This window comes from Wasmannia auropunctata, unplaced genomic scaffold (assembly GCF_000956235.1).
Source record: "Wasmannia auropunctata unplaced genomic scaffold, wasmannia.A_1.0 LD336026.1, whole genome shotgun sequence".
NCBI lineage: Eukaryota > Metazoa > Arthropoda > Insecta > Hymenoptera > Formicidae > Wasmannia > Wasmannia auropunctata.
In genome coordinates this window covers 488,249-504,735 of record NW_012026864.1, presented here as the reverse complement: position 1 = coordinate 504,735, position 16,487 = coordinate 488,249, and the positions used below count along the sequence as shown (strand labels likewise).

The following is a 16,487-nucleotide window of genomic DNA, read 5'->3' as shown; positions in this document are numbered from 1 at the left end:
ACTAACGTTTCAGGTACATGAAATCCCTCCAATGCTATAGATCTCAATTGCTCAGAACAATCTATCAATGAAAAGCAAAAAAAAGATGAAAAGGAAATTACAATAATCGTAACCGAACGGTGGCAAAAAAAAAGAAACGTGAAACGTCGCGTCCGCGAGTGTTATCACTGTCGAGACCCGCGAGTCGTCGTGTAACTCAAGCGAGCTCGACAATTTTGTCACCTTAAAATCTACAGGGCGTTCCGGAACCGCTGACCTTAATTTTAATAATAAATTCGTTCGAAATAAATATTTTAATGCGTAAGTAGAGTTTTAAGTAATTTTTTAAACGAAGGATTGTTTTGAGAACTTGAATCTGTCACGTAATTACAGAAGTTAAACAGATTTTATCCATTTACTATATGCCAAAATTTTAATTTATCTGATTATATCAGATGTTTAATATTAAATATTAAAATGTGACGATTATATCCTCGAGAAATAGAAATTTCAACTTGCCAAAGATTTTATCATTAAAATTAAAAGAGTAAGTTTCTGACGCTCTGTGTACCAAAGCTACGACGTTACGAATCGTAGCAACTTCAGCGCGAAAATGGCGCCTCGTACTTGGAACGGTCAAGGAAACGTTTTTTTGTGGGAGAATAGGAATTCCGAGAAATCAAATGGATATATGTTAGATGTTTGTATTGTGCATTATACGAATATATGCATTTAACATTTTTAACGAACACGATATGTCCATTATATGTCCCTATTTGTGATGCGATGTAAAATAGTACTAATAAGCCGATATTCTGTAAACGATACTCTCGCGAATGTATATATAAACTATATATATGTATTCCACAATACACTGCAGTCGTTATAGACTCGAGAGCTCGAAGTACGAGGTATCCATTTTATCGCGCATTAAACAATTATGGAGTGGAATGTCATAAGAGCTATTATATTTCAGGAGCTATTATTTTTCAAAATGAGAGATTAGAGACTTCCCCGCGAGCCTTCGATCAACATCATATCGTGTATCATTCCAGTTATTTTTCACTTGATGATCGCAAATGAGTGTGAGTTTTGCGTTTTTATTTTATAGGACACGTGTTTTGGAGATAAACGCATGTACATGACGGGGATAGCCCTTTATAATCTTCCACTCCACAATTTCCTCTCGCGTTACAAATCTCTGAGCACACAGATACACACGTACACACACTGTCCCGGGCGCAAAACGCGCGCGTAGAAAATAATAATTTTTACAGCAATTCTATCGTAACATATGTGTTAAAAAATGGATCATACATCGGCTCTCAATATGCGAGTAATATCGTATCGCATCCGTATCACTCGTATCATCCAGTGTAAGCCATTTACATGCGTAAGAAACGTATGTACGTTTTACGTGTATCGTCATATGAAACGATTACCTATAACCACCGTTAACATGTATACTACAATCGTATATGTTGTTGCAATCGTTCTAGCTCCTGGTAATCGTGAGAAGTTATATGAACAAGTGCAACTTTGCATCAAACTAAAAGAAAGTTTACGACAAATGTGCGAGAAAATCGTCACACCCAATTCTCTCTGTCTAATATAAAAACTAAAATAAATTATTTTTCTGGACGTAATCTTGTCCTTTTAACACCGAGACGGAAGCTAGGAGATTTTGAAAAGTATTTGTACTTCATTCTTATTTCCATAAAAAAATATACTTAAAAGTGCAGGGCAAATTTACAGTAATTTATAAAAATTTATAATTTTTTTTACAAACGCGGGACAGCTTTTTAGAAAAAAAGTTTTTAAGATTCTATATTAATACATAACATCATTGAATACCTTGATTAAAATTCTTTTGTAGTAAAAGTATAGTTGCAAATGCAAATTAATTTATAATATTTGTAATTGTGTATTATTTTGTCAAATTCATCACCAATAACGATATCTTTATTCTTCCGAATTCCGAGTGTTTATTCTGAGTATTTCAAGTATGATAACTTTCAGAATCCCCCGATTGCTGCCTCCGTCCGACAGATGTCTGAGAAATCGGTCTCGCAACACTTAATATGCGTATAAAAATATTTCCCTACAATTTATCGCGCACCCTACAATAAAGTTTATTTGACGTAGGAAGTTCTCAAGTTGAAATTAAATAACCGTGCAATATTAATCACAATTCAGAATTGGGAGTTATGTTCGTCTACATTTGCCGGTCTGCGTCTGACAGGATTTATACCATTGAGAAACGTGTGACGAATGCGCATGTGAATAAAAAATTCATGTTCTGACTGTCTCTTTAATCAAATTTTCACTCCGCAGCGACACGTTTATCAGGTAAATCGCCGCGTATATATGTTGTTCCCTCAACTGCGAATAAATCTCACCGATGACGTTTACGCGCGTCATGTATCGATTGCGAGAAAGACAGGCCATCTCCTCTCTTTGTCCGTTATCAATAAACGCGTTACAAATCGTGCACGAAAAGGAGATTACGAGCGACGGAAAAATGGGGAAACGGAGGTTCGGAGAATCCGAAAAAGCTATTTCGATTTGCTCCATCACGGAGGAACACGGATCAAAAAGAATTTTCATTAGTTATTCTATTGTTTGCTCAATTATATCGTCGTTTTACATTGTAATCGACTCAGCACACTCTAGCCGCGATAATTACAACTTTGTACTCTCGTCATGTAAACTTAAGTTTTTAACTTACCACTTAAGGCAACAATTTTCTAGAGATTTATCGGGAAACGATGGGAACACGCACACACAAACACACACAGACACACACAAACGATCGGATCAATGATGATCGCGATTCGATCAAGCAATTTCCGCGTTTCGTTTCTCGACATATTTTAGAGAGATTTTCTCCGGACGGAAAAACTATTTCAGGGACATAAAATCGTTGTTGCGTTTTCTGGTGGGTATATGTCCTTGCGTAATTTACAATTCGTGTATTCATTCCTTTTCTCCATCCCGTGGCGCCATCCTAGCTGAACGGCTATGTATATAGCGAGATTTCTTTAATAAATTATAACGGCCTCTGGAGATAATTAACGAACAATTGACGAATGAAATCTTAAACGTCGGGCAATTCTGCTCTTATCGGACTAGCCAAGCGCTCTTCGGGGGCCCACGAAGAATTAAAACATAGATACATCAAAATTAAAGATAAATCTATAGAGATATAAATTAATACGAAGCAGAAAACTGGCGTCCATTGTCCTTTTCTGAAAATTATTAAACGTCTATACATACGTCTATATGTATAATTTCATTTTTGTACATATAAAACGTTTTGAACTTTATTCTTTAATAATGGAAGCACAAATTATATAGACTATTGTATAATTTTAATATTTATATGTATTTTCTTGAAGATTGGAAAATTACTTTATTTCTCAAATTTCTATTTTTATACTTATCTTCTTTTTTAATAAAACAAAAGGAGTCGAAAAGCCATAAATTTTAAAGTGGCGAGAGATTTCAAAGTGATTTTTAAAAGTTAAGTGCCAAGGCAGTGCCAAAAGCAGAAATTGCCAGTTCGACAACGATATCCTTTTTCCACTTTAAGCGTGCATCGAAGCATTCATCGACACTCAAAAAAGAAATCTCGCTACTGTATCTCGCTCGTGTCACGACTATTAGGAATGCCGTACAGCTGGGTCCGACAAAAAAGCGTCATCATGTAATCCTCAATCGAATTACTTGCAAGAGAGAAAGAGAAAAAGTGTAAGAGAGAGAGAGAGAGAGAGAGAGAGAGAGAAAGAGAGAGTGAGAGAGAAAAAGAGAAAAAGAGCGAAAGAAAAAGAGAGAATAAAAAGCGCAAACATGTAAACAGGAAGACATAATCGTCTTTAAAAGAGAAACACCAATGAAGAAATAACAATGTATACACTATACATAACATATGCGTATACAAAAAGTGAATAAATCTACGTATATATAAAATGAGAGATAGATTAATAAAAAATCTCAAGCCATTACATATCATTATTATTCATCGATGCTGTGAGTGTATTTTACCTTACCTGATAAGCATAGTTGATATTATCCCTCACTTAAAATTCAAAGGATACATTCCGCAGAATATTCAAATATCCAATTCACAAGACGAATACGATTAGTAGCGAAACCGCGATGGTATGGTAATAAAGGAACACCGTTTGATTCAAAGAGATCGATTTAATTGGCTTAAAATAACAGATTGCGCGCGGTTACATGCAAATCTTGAACAAAAGGAAAAAACGCGACATCGAACTACGAGCGTGAGCGAAGACGGAAAACGATATTCATAAAAAATAACAACGTTGCTCTCCGCGCGAATGGCGAAATGTCACGCTCTGTGGCATTTCTCGCTGCTCGTGTCCGAGAGGAGTGTAAATACTTGTTCGCGGAGAGAGGACATCGTCGAATAAAATTCCACCAATTTACAAAGAATACAGTGTCTCTCTCTCCGTGCGCGGATAAATGTCGCGTTATGTATTTGATCGCATGTTGTAATCTCTTCTCTCGTTGTTACGCGTGCCTACGAATCAAAAGTAGATTTATAAAAAAAAAACAACGTGGAAAAAAAATGTCATCTACAAAATGATGATTAAAATTCGGGGGACGCGCGGAAGCGTCGTCTCCCCACGCGAGGGCCACACGTTAATTTAATTTGCGTCGATTAAAATTTCCGTATTACGGCTAATCTGCGCGAGAAACGCGAAAACGACTTACAAAAACTTGCTAATGCGTAACGCAATTCAACTACAAGCCTCTCATTTTTTCATACCCTTCCTCCTTCCCTCGCTAACCCCGTTTACTTGCCTTTTTCGCGGCAAATTGAATTTCATTGTACAATTTAAGAAGCCCGTTTAGACTAATTCTCAAACGATGTAACAATTAAAACGCCCATTTTTTTCCGTCCGCGAATAGTAAGAGTTCGTTACTCCTGGGATATATTTTTCTGCTGCACGTTTGCTCCACGGTTTTTGCCGGGCAATTTTGGGCAATTGAAAAGTCGATTGGGACGATGCTGTATCTTTTCAAAAATTTTAAATGCTATTAGAAAATAATATTCTGCATATTTTGTCGAGTAAATAATTCTTAATGATTTAAATCGGCGATAATTAAAAATGTCGTGCGATTTAATGTATCTTTTTAAAAACATGTTTGTTTCAACTCGTTATTTATTATACAATAATTATGATATCAAATTATCATAAATCTTGTAACACATTAATCAGGTTGTTTACTCGATCAAAACATACAGGTTATTATTTTTAACGACATCTATGAACTTGTGAAATATGACGATACAGCATCGTGCCAACTGGCGCTTCAATTTTTAATGATGTTTAATCGAGCTCGTGTACGACATACAACAGCTCGCCCTGCATCTCCTTTTCATCGTTCTCCTCCTCGTAAAAATTTTCGATACCGTCGGCCATACCGTCGGTAGGACCGACAACGTACACCGACTCGCTCACATCCGTCTGCTCGTCCTCCTGCGCTAAGATTATAACGTTAGTCCCGATGGAGCCCTCGCCAGGTTGATCGGACTTCTCCCGATTCTTCGACGTCGCTTGGCCTGGAAAGGTCGCGCATTATACTTAATCTCCAATCAAAATTCTTCTTACGCGCGAAAAGGTGAGAAGCTCGCGAGACAAACAATTTGGAATAAATGATCCTCCGCGTACAGCGCGAGTGAATTTGATTCGCCGATCAGTTTTAACGCGCGCGCGCGGAATACTCTCGCGATAATCGACGATGAAATTCAGACTGCTCTCCGACTGGCACTCCGCCAATAACGCTTTTACAGGAATTGTGTAAATTTTGCGGACGCTGTAACGCCGCTCGCAACCGAAATTTCGCGGCGGGACGATCGATTGTGAGGCTGTGCCCGCTGTGCACACACGCGCTTATTTACGCATGTTCATAAATATGGAGGTGCAGAGAGCGAATAGTCGAAGGTTTAATCATCTCCTTTGAGGGGCAGAATCCGCGATAAAGGCCGCGCCAAGTCACGGATATTATATACTCACCTTGGCCGAGATCTCGCGCTTTGCCCAGATAGGAGTACTCCCGCGCGTTCGCTAAACCCGCTATCACGCAGGCACTGAGCGCGCTGCGACTAAGATTCATAGGGGATGCATCGTACCATTCATTGTAATCCGCGTCGTAGCACTCGACGTACGCGATTGTACTGGATCCTATTACGATAACGTCATTCGTTTTTAAGTTATAAGCCGCTTATATTTTTACACGAAAAGTGAAAATCGTCCTCTGGCAAGGCGTAATTTTCATACGGCTCTTACTAGTATTACATTTCGCATGGCACGTGGTCGTCGTGAATATTTCGAGTTATGATAAGAATATAAAATTCCCGAAAACTTTTTAGGTATTTTTAAACGGATAAACATTAACATTCTCATTTTTGAGAACACAAGATACAAACCGTATCTTCTGTATTGCAGCGGAAAAAAAACATTACAAGAAGATATAAATGTCTCGTTTCGAGAAAAATTACGTTCCGAGGACATAATAGAAGAGTAATAAAGGAGCAAAATAGCTTCTTTTTTTAAGTTACCATTGTAACCGCCGATGACGAAAATCATATCGTCGAGGATCACCGTGGCGAAATTGCTACGTGGGCTAAACATCTCCGAGATCTCGTGCCACTGATCCGAGTGATTTGGAGTGTAACGTTCCCCTGGAAAATAAATGTTGATTTTTCGCCAAACGATGCCAGCATGTAGCCTGTCATGTCGAACGCTCGCGTGGAAAATATTTAATGCGTAGTTATACAATCGCGGATACCGCCAAAGAATACGTCACGTACATACAACCGGCATGCCATTGAATGATATCGCGCTACTGACGTAGTTACAACTGAACGAGACTGCCATTGTCTGCGGAAACATTTCAGTATCAAACTGAAATCCTGACGAGTGTGCGGAGCATCTGTGAAACTTTTCTTGACTAATTAATTATTATTATTATAACGTATGACGTTAACACGTGCACATCTATATATTGCGCTCACGTACGCAGGTAATAATTATCAGAAGTTTTCCATATCTATTTATATAAAAATATATCAAATTAATTGCTTTCTTTAATGAAGCATTTTTTTCTTTAATAATATCTTAAAATGTCGAAAGTATCTTTTTGCGTTGCAATTGATAATGAATAATTTCAGCAGGAGAGAGAGATAACCGGAATTGCTAGAGTTAACTCTTTATCTTCAGGCGGTTTAATCCTAATAAGCGAGGCCGTAACTTCGCAGTTGCTATCGGAGGCAATCAGAAGCCCCCCGGCATTACGTCGGGATTGCAGCAAGCGAAACTAACCGGAGCTCAGTCTTGCAACGCCGCTGAATCCACCGAGGGCGTAGAGACTATCGCGGAAGGCGACCAAGGAGACGCCGGATCGCGGGCTGATCATCGAATCGATGTTGGTCCACTGGCTGGTCTCCACGTCGAAGACCTCCGCCGAGTCGAGGACCTCCTGGCCGTTGAAGCCGCCGACAATGTAAATCTTGTCGTGCAGGGCGGCCGCGCTCGCGTCCGATCGTTGCCGATGCATGGACGGTATCATCTCCCATTGATTCCGCTGCGGCTCGTATCTTTCGCCCGAGCTCATTCTCGTGCGACCATTGTATCCGCCGAGCGCATAAATCTTGCCGCCTTGAACGATATCGGAACAATGCGCAATAAGTAGACAATGGAAATGACATGAAAGAAAGGTGAGACAAATGGTCTTTAGTTTTTACCGAAAAATAGAAGGATTTGTTTTAACATCGAATAATAGCGCGAGGGGAAAGAAGCGTTTTACTTTCTGCATGAACCTTGTGCATACATTCATCTTGTTATGCGTGTGTGAAATTAGTCACCCTCGACATTAAAATTCCACAGTTCTGATAAACGGTCCCACTTCATTTTGAAGAGACAAAGAGTTTCTCTATAGTTTACATTTAATAAGCCGCTCAGAAGTATTCGATCATGAATTTTGATAAAAAGTTGGCATCCTATTTTTTTATTTTGAATTAAAAATTGTTATTAAGAAGAACTCTTGTTATAAATATTATAGGGAACGCTTCGTCTCTTCAAAATAAAGCGGAAACTCTAATCAGAACTATGAAAGTTTAATGTTGGGATGCTAACTTGACACACTTGTTATTTTCCCATTTGAAAAATAGTTTTACGCTAGTTTGAAGCTTTTTTACTCGGAAAGAAAACCCACTCATTGTTCCGGCGAGGGCAAAATCTAATTTAATTCTACTTAATTTTTTGTAACATTAAGATAAAAAAGATAAAAAGATATGAAAATAGCCGAGTTTCGAGCTATATCTAATATCAAGATGCCAGTTAATGTTATATAATAAGGAGATAAAAATTGGCGAATTATATTTGAAAAAGGATCTTTCTCTTCTTAAATTTTTATTTATCCTGCAAAAAACCAACCGTGCGTGCAAACGCTGACGTAACATCTGGCATGATACATGCATGCGCGTTCCCGCCACGTTTTCGTCGTCGGGTCGAAACATCGCACCGTGTTAAAGTGCTCGTTACCATCAAATCCACCGATCATGTAGATAAGATTGTTCAGGACACATAATCCGTGATAAGCTCTCGGCGTTACGTCCGTGTTCACTGACAGAAACCACCTGTCAGCTCTAGAGTTCATATTTAGATAAGTTACAAGATGCTCAAGGTGTATTTACTTAACGTATGCGATAACACTTAGAGTGGCGATTTTGTGTAAGGTCAATATCTCTTCCTCATTTATGATAACGTACTTTTATTCGATTATATATGCTGTCTCTAATATAATCTCATATTTTTAATTGTTCCTTTCTAACTTATAAAATAAAAAAAAATATATGTATATATATATATATATATATAAATACAATATAAGTTTAATATAGTATAATATTACAGAAATTAAGAAACATTAAAGTGTGATAAATACTTTCTTTGCTATAAGAAAGACCAACTTCGAGCGGGTTAGAAAAAAATCTGTCGCTGTTTTTAAAGGAAATATTTATTTTTATTTGAAGCCTAAATTGAAATCTAGTATGTATGCAATGATATTTTTGGAGACCTCACAAATTTCGATTTCTATGGAAATTTCGGTTATGATGTTACTTTGTAAGAGCTTGGCGCACCTTGTGTCGTAAGTCTCTACAAAACTGGTGGGCGAACCGGCACTCCATCCGCCAATCGCAAAGAGAATTTCGTATGGAACTCGAGGTCTCGCAATAGGATTTTTTAGATCGATCTCTCCGTTTTGTTTCAACTCTTGCTCGGTTAGATAAGCATTCACCGGAAGAAGAATTTGTTGGCACGCCTTAGAAAATTCGAGAGGATTTTTTTAACGTGACTAAAATATCATACAGAAATAAAAATTGCCAAAAGAGATATAGGTCTAATGAAAATTAAAAATATAACAAAAATGATCGCTCATACATAAGTCCATTTAAATGTTTATTACAATATATACTTTATTAAAATAAACATATTAACAGATTGTATTTTTATAAAAATATGTATGATATTTCGCGATTTCTGCATTTTAATATTCAATTTAATATTCCTTTCCGAGTAAAATGGGAATGTCCGAGTGAAATAGGACAATGTGAACAATGTGCTAATTCAGTTTCATGCCGCAACAATATCTTGTTAGAAAGTGATTGCGAAGGAAACATCTATCGGCACACTACGCCTAGCTCTATTATATTCGATTCGAAATGGAGCAAAACAAGATACGAGGATCAGTAGGTGATGAAGGTACGAGCTTACTTCATCCTTCTCAACGAGCTTCCAGTTGACGATGTTATTAATGAAATACTTATGACTCATGAGACCATAACGTATACATTCCAGCAACCTCGGTAAATAAACCCGTCTCTCCTCGGCTCTGGCTTCGACCCACGTCTTGACGGCGTCAAACACGATCTCCTCGTTTTTAACATTGAGCTCGTCGTCGCGCAATATTGCTTCCAGCTCGTCGCAAAGAAGATCCTTGAACTCCGCGCTCTCCTGCAGTATTCGCTTGAAGTGGTGACGTATGTAGTTCCGGCCCTGTTTCTCGAGATCGCGGCAGAAGTAGTGTCGTGCAAATTTGAAAATACCTGTAACCGTGTAACAACGGCCCAAGTTATTTCTAACATAAATGTCACGAATTGTTCGCCCGGAAAATCGAAAATCAACATCCAAGTTCGGTACGAGCAATTTAACTTTCGAACTGTTATCTCTGGCTGCAGGCCGAGTCAAACTGAAATTGTAACGTCGTATATATTATTGCCTTACGATTAATTGTTCTTGTACTTTTATATTTATATATAATACGCACACTTTTGCGTCGCGTGTTACCTAAACAATTTTCCGGTCGCAGCTCCTGCAACAAAAACTGACAGCAGAGCTGAACGATTCCGAGCACCTCGAACTGATCGGCCAGCGGTAATAATTGTTCGACATTATCGGCGTTTACGTTGCAGGTGCCCGTGTAGGCGTAGTCGAGGATCAGGCTGAAGATTTCACCGGGGGCGGAGATAACGACTTCCGTGGTCTCGGTTTTCCCGCCTTTCAGGCTGTTGGTGAATAAGGCCTTGAAATAGGGGCTCACCGCGGATAATATAGCGCGATGGACTGGGAAGACTTGATCCCCCGGGCATCTTATGACCCCGTCGCACAGCTGCTGGTTAGCCCTGAAGCCGACAGACTCTCGTCACAATTCTGAGAACGTATATATGTCGCACGTAATTTATAATTAACCATTTATTACAAAGTTTCAAAGGTGCGAGTATAATAGATACAGAAATTATAGTGCTCGATTGAATTGAAGTTATATTTGGATAAATTAATTTTTCGAATCATGAATCTTGTAGCGTATTAAAGCTAATTTCAGCCCAGTGTTCTTATGTCATAGGAAATGTGTACAATAACATGCAGCTCCAATTTATGAAACGGAATTATTGAATTTTGTTCTTAAATACATTTCTGGGAAAAGAGTTCGCGGAGGAGTAGTACTTCCCTAAATAGCTTCTCATGTAGAACAGCCGCGAACAATTCCGAAAATTGGCTAATTTCCTAAAAGCCAGCAAACATCTCGTAAACTTGCGTTTCTATCCCGGTACCACGCATTGTCCCATGAGAGAAAGTTAATAATCCGCGCCGCTGACACGAACGGGGGCGGAGAGAGTGTGTGCCTTAATTACGATGGCGCATGATTACCGACCTGAGCTCGGACCAGACCACGGGGAACTCCACGAGGGCGTAATTGGACGGTAGACACATGCATCTCCTAATTCTCGCCGACTGCTTCCGCCTGGATTGCTTGAGGAGTCTGCTGATGCCGGCGGTAGTGGAGTAGTCCACGTGCGCCCGGTGTCGCGCCGAGTAGGTCAACCCGCGTAGCCCCGAGCTTCCTACCGCCTCTTCCGCTTCGCCGCTTCCGCTGAGCTGCCAGCAGCCTTCGTATCCGTTCTCTTCGCAGATGCGAGTCTCGTTAGCGCCGAGACGCGCGGCCATGACAAACGAAGGCCAAAAATTGGCCGACTTCGATCCGATCTAATTTGCGTGTCTCTCCCCTCCCTCGATCTCTCGAGAAAATCGCATTGATACTCGATACATTTCTGTTCATTGGCGAATGAACAAATTATCTTTACTATAATTTACTATAATTTTTCTCGGAGAATATATATAGAATTGCCTTAATGCTCGTACAATGTAAGCTTATACAGCACTTTTCACTTGAAAATTTTCTCTATATTTTTCTCTCATTAATTACATCGCGATAGTACGCGCTATTTGCTACACAAGCTCACGTTTATCAGAAAGCAAAAATCTAACCAGAAGTTATTTTACAAGAACTTGTGCGGACATCTCCCGTTTCCGCAGGCATCTCGCCGGAACTATTTTATCAGAATTTTGTTGTGGAGCATAAAGCGCTTTATCATGTCTCTCTCTCTTTCTCTTTCTCTCTCTTTCTCTCTTAATTTCGAGTAATATCTTCCCTCGCAGATATATGTTTCTAACCCATTTACGACTTTGCAGCAAATAAAAAATCCACTAATCTAAAAATAAATGACTTGAAATAAAAAAGCCATATTGAGAGAGGATACAACGTTCAACATATAGCTTGGATTCAATAAAAAGATTCAATAAAGAATTATCGGTTTTTACAGGCGGAAAGTTTCAAGTGGATTTTCAATACCACTCTAAAAAGAAAGTTCTTTAGTGCCGCCGCTCGGCTGATAATGTGCCTGTTTATAAAGGATAAAGGCACAAAGCAAAAACGAAGAAACACGATTAGAGAGGAAGAGTGCCGAGGCATTCTGGATGGAATAGACCGTCTTTAATATATCGATTATATATCGGTGACTAAGGTACCCCTTTTACATTAGATGAGCGCAGCATCTTTATCTTTCCGGCATATGAATGAGCGGCAAGCTTATCCGAGAATTTTCCGAGAACCTCACGCTCATTCTTCGCGCTTTTATTATCATTAATTGCGAAACATTAAAATGAAGGCTGTGTTAATAAAATCTGCAAAATAATATTGTAGGATATTCGTTTTCTTTGTGTAAAACATATTTACGTTGATTAATTATTTATTCATTAATTCTATTAATTAAGTTCGAACACAGAAAGTTAATTGCCACGTGCTCTCACGGAGGATAACCGCGCCGGCTTTATTTTTTTTTTCTCCAGAAAGCCTTTTCCAACTCCGTCAAGCATTTTTCATACCACTCGGGAAATAATTTTACTCGCACTTCTGAGTTCTACCTCCCACGAAACCCTCTTAAATTAAATCGGTAATACAATGATCCCGGGGAACTGTTAGGCAATTTTTTATCCTTCTTATTGCCACGGCGAGAGACCCTGTATATCTGTCTCTTAAGCGGCCGCGGGGCCGCTGTACCCCGCGTCCCCGACTCGCGCTGATAAAACAATTCGCACACCGGGAAGAATATCGTCTCGGCGTTAAATAAATATGTATACGACTGGCGGAGTTAACATTTACGGACTCACTCTCGCAGGAACGCTTAAGAAAGCACAACGCCCATTTTCCCCCTTTTTCTCTTCCCGTCGCAATTTTCTTTAATTTACCCGTTCACTTTAGATAACGTCGATTCTAATTATTTTGTGCTCTCCTCTTTTTATCCCCCTTATAATCTTAATGATAAACGAAATCTGCTTGCTAAAAAAGATTAAACGTGAAAGCGTAATGTCCTTTACGACTCGCAAACAATATAGATGATTAACCTTATTACTTCTTTCTTATACGTTTTATCCTTTGTCTTTTCCTTTCTCTTTCTTTCCTCTTTTGTTATATTTCCTTTTTTCTTTTTCTCGTAGTTCTTCTCTCATTTTTCTTCTTCCTAAAGTAACTCTCCTCCTGATGTGAGCTGACCTTCGATTACGCCCATTATCGTACGAGTCCACGAATTCTATTTCCCATATCGTGCGCGAATGTTTGCATTTACAAATTTACACCGTTTACATGCAGAAAGTACACATAAATTCTACAATTCCATGCAACAACGCAGATACAATATATCGTATAGACACTGCATGAAGAAATTAGCGAGTTGTCTCGCGCAGCATACGCGATTGCTTTGTACAAATGGAGTATTCAGTGAGTTTGCTTTACGACAGTTTACACTTGAAAATGTAAACTCCGTACATGTAGAGTCGTTTGGTTCTCCCGCATTTCCAATTGCTCTTCCTTACACGACAGCCAACATCGGCGTTAATCAAACGGCGTGAATGAATTTGCTGACAAAAATTAACCTGCGGAATTAATAGCGAACTTCCCTCTTGCCTCCCTCCCCCCTCCCCCCCACACACACACATACACATATACGCACTATTAAATACTTTTGGGTCTACGCGCAATTGTACAGAAATTTACGTAAAAGTTTCCGACGTACATCACTCTTAATTTACAGCTGCGAAATACGTATGCAAATTTCTCTGCACGGACACCCGCGCACAGTTTCGCATTACGCGCATATGCAGCCGTAATCCAGCAACGCGCATATATGCATGTTCACGACTGATTGTGAGCATGACGCGCCCGTTCCTATAGGCGCCTATGCTTTTGTCCGCGATCAGTGTAAATAGGGATAGCGTTTGCACTACGACGGCTACGGAAATATCAGCCACCGAGTCAATTTGTACGGATAACACGCGTAAACGGGACGATATAACGTTCAATGTAATGCTTTTAGTATCATACGTTAGATATTTATATATGAATGTATTTTTTGGTTTTGTCTATATTTTGAAGTATTAATTATAGTGACGTTTAAATGTAAAGTGTCGAAGGAATTAAATTGAAGTATAAAGCCTCGAGAAAAAGTGCAAAAGATTTTACAGAACATAGAGATTAGTCGATCTAAGGAGATGTTGCATAATCGATTAGAATAATAATAATAATAATAATAATAATAATAATAATAACAATAATAACCTTAATACAAAAATGGTACAACGAGAATTTTTCAATTTTATGGTTGCGAACTTTAGCGAAAACTCCCAAAAACTGACGTATGTACGTAACTGTACTGAAACTGGTGACTACCAATCGTCCGAAACGCGTGGAAAACACATTCTCTAACGAGCATCGGGGGCATCGATGCCCTGAAAACGGCCGAAACTTCAAATCGTGTTTACCCGCGAGAATGGAAATAAGCGACGAGATCGCTCGGCGTTAAGTTAATAAAAACGAAATTGTCAATTTCGCACGTCAACGGTAGTCGACGTTGCAGATTGTTTTTTTTTTTTTTACGAGGAGTCGTAAAATATTCAGCGTTAGTGGACGCGTCCTCAATGTTTCACTGAATGTCGCATAAGCGTGTATAAAAAAAAATTAAATCGGTAGCTTTAATTATTTATGATTTTCAAATTTCGGAAGCTTTTCAATAAGCAATGTTAAAATTGATATATGTCGAGAAGAGGTACATATTAATTTATTTCAATAAATGTACTTTATTATACATTCAATTGTACTTGAATAAAATCCTATCTGCATGACGCTCACGGCAATTTCGCACGAGAGCGGCGATTATTTTTGACGTGCCTCGATAATTCATTCAATAACTCGGATCCCGGGTATTTCGTAGACGACGATCTTCCGCCCACTCCTTTCCACATTCCCTGGACACATTTTACTTCGCATGGTCGATAGAGCTCAATCTCATCATCAGATTCAATTTCAATTCGCGAAATGCCCTCGATAAACGAGAAATACCGAGTGGCAGTGGATTGTCAAAGGATTGGCGGGTAAAACGAGGAGAAAGAAAACATATTAAATCCGTCTTTGTACATACCGTGCCCGCGGACCCGAAAAATTTGTCGCACGGAACTAAGATGGATCGTTCGGGAGATTCCCGCTTGGAGAGAAGCGTCAGACTTTCAGCCGAGTCATGCTGCTTACAAGCTTCGAAACTTGCCGTTACTTCAGTGAGTACACATTGTAGTGCGATGATTTAATAAGCGTTTCTCATTTACGCGAACGCAATTAACGTTTTATTTAATTTTGCAGCGACGCTGGTAGAAAGCTCACTGAACAATAACAATTTCTATTATAATACCGTTTTGCGTCAAAACAAATTGAATCGTATTATTTTAATTAAAATAATGTTTATTGTAGTTGACACTTTAAAATGTATCATCACTCTTACGGTCACGGCTCGTGTGATGCGCATAATATTAATGGTTGCGCGGTTTGTGATTTATTAATGTTGAAATTCAAGTGAAAGCAGGACACACATAAGAAAGAGAGGAGGAAAATTTGAAACGACGAGACTTTCCTATAGAGAGACACGCCGTGTAGCAAGGGAATATCTCTATATGTATGTAAATCTCTTACATATATGCGAGGAGAAAGAGAGAAAGAATCGTGGACTTATACCGAAAAATATTTTAATCCTTAAAACAGTTTTTGCGGCGATTCTTGCTCCGAGTATAATACATTCGCATATCTCACTTGGCGAGATCGAGAATGCGAAGAAGACACAGAATGGGAAGTATCAATCTCAATTCTCGCAATGACAGTGTGACTGACGGCAGTAAATATACGGACTAAATCCCGAAGGTGTTATCGCGAGAGATTGTCTTTATAGTCTTCATGCAAAAGAGAATCTTTCGCGTCTTTCCCAAATCTTGCGGATCGCTCCGACGATTTTACTTAAATGTTATCGTACGCGGGATTTAAGTCCCGCTTCAGATCAAATATATTACACGCGTCGCCGGAGCTCCCGCACATTTTGCCCTCGTACGGTCGATGGCGCCCAATCAGATTGTTAGATTCAATTCCAATTCGTCGGATGCCTGCGGTAAACGGAGAGACCCTCCGACGGCGGGAGATGGGGGAAAGAAAAGTAACAGCGCGTGAAAGCTTAATTCACTTCTCGACTGTCTACGCCACCCGCGAGAAGCAATCGTCTCGCTGAAGTAGTTGCTTGGAAATTATTAACTGCCGCAGGGCGC

General features: G+C 39.2%; 1 protein-coding gene and 1 long non-coding RNA gene across 2 annotated transcripts; one reads left to right on the top strand and one right to left on the bottom strand.

The window, feature by feature from the left end:
• Window positions 1-5,133: 5,133 nt before the first annotated feature.
• Window positions 5,134-11,519, bottom strand: LOC105452892 (kelch-like protein 10). The gene is made up of 9 exons (XM_011694445.1): window positions 11,227-11,519; window positions 10,362-10,696; window positions 9,789-10,120; window positions 9,155-9,336; window positions 8,448-8,659; window positions 7,335-7,670; window positions 6,572-6,694; window positions 6,027-6,194; window positions 5,134-5,572 (listed from the first exon to the last, which is right to left on the bottom strand). The coding sequence occupies exons 1-9, from the start codon at window positions 11,517-11,519 to the stop codon at window positions 5,340-5,342; spliced, it is 2,214 nt and encodes a 737-aa protein (XP_011692747.1). The 3' UTR covers window positions 5,134-5,339.
• Window positions 11,520-11,632: 113 nt separating this feature from the next.
• On the top strand, window positions 11,633-12,547 carry LOC105452678. The gene is made up of 2 exons (XR_974766.1): window positions 11,633-11,717; window positions 12,045-12,547. It is a non-coding gene; the product is annotated as an uncharacterized LOC105452678 (long non-coding RNA).
• The last annotated feature ends 3,940 nt before the right edge of the window (window positions 12,548-16,487 follow it).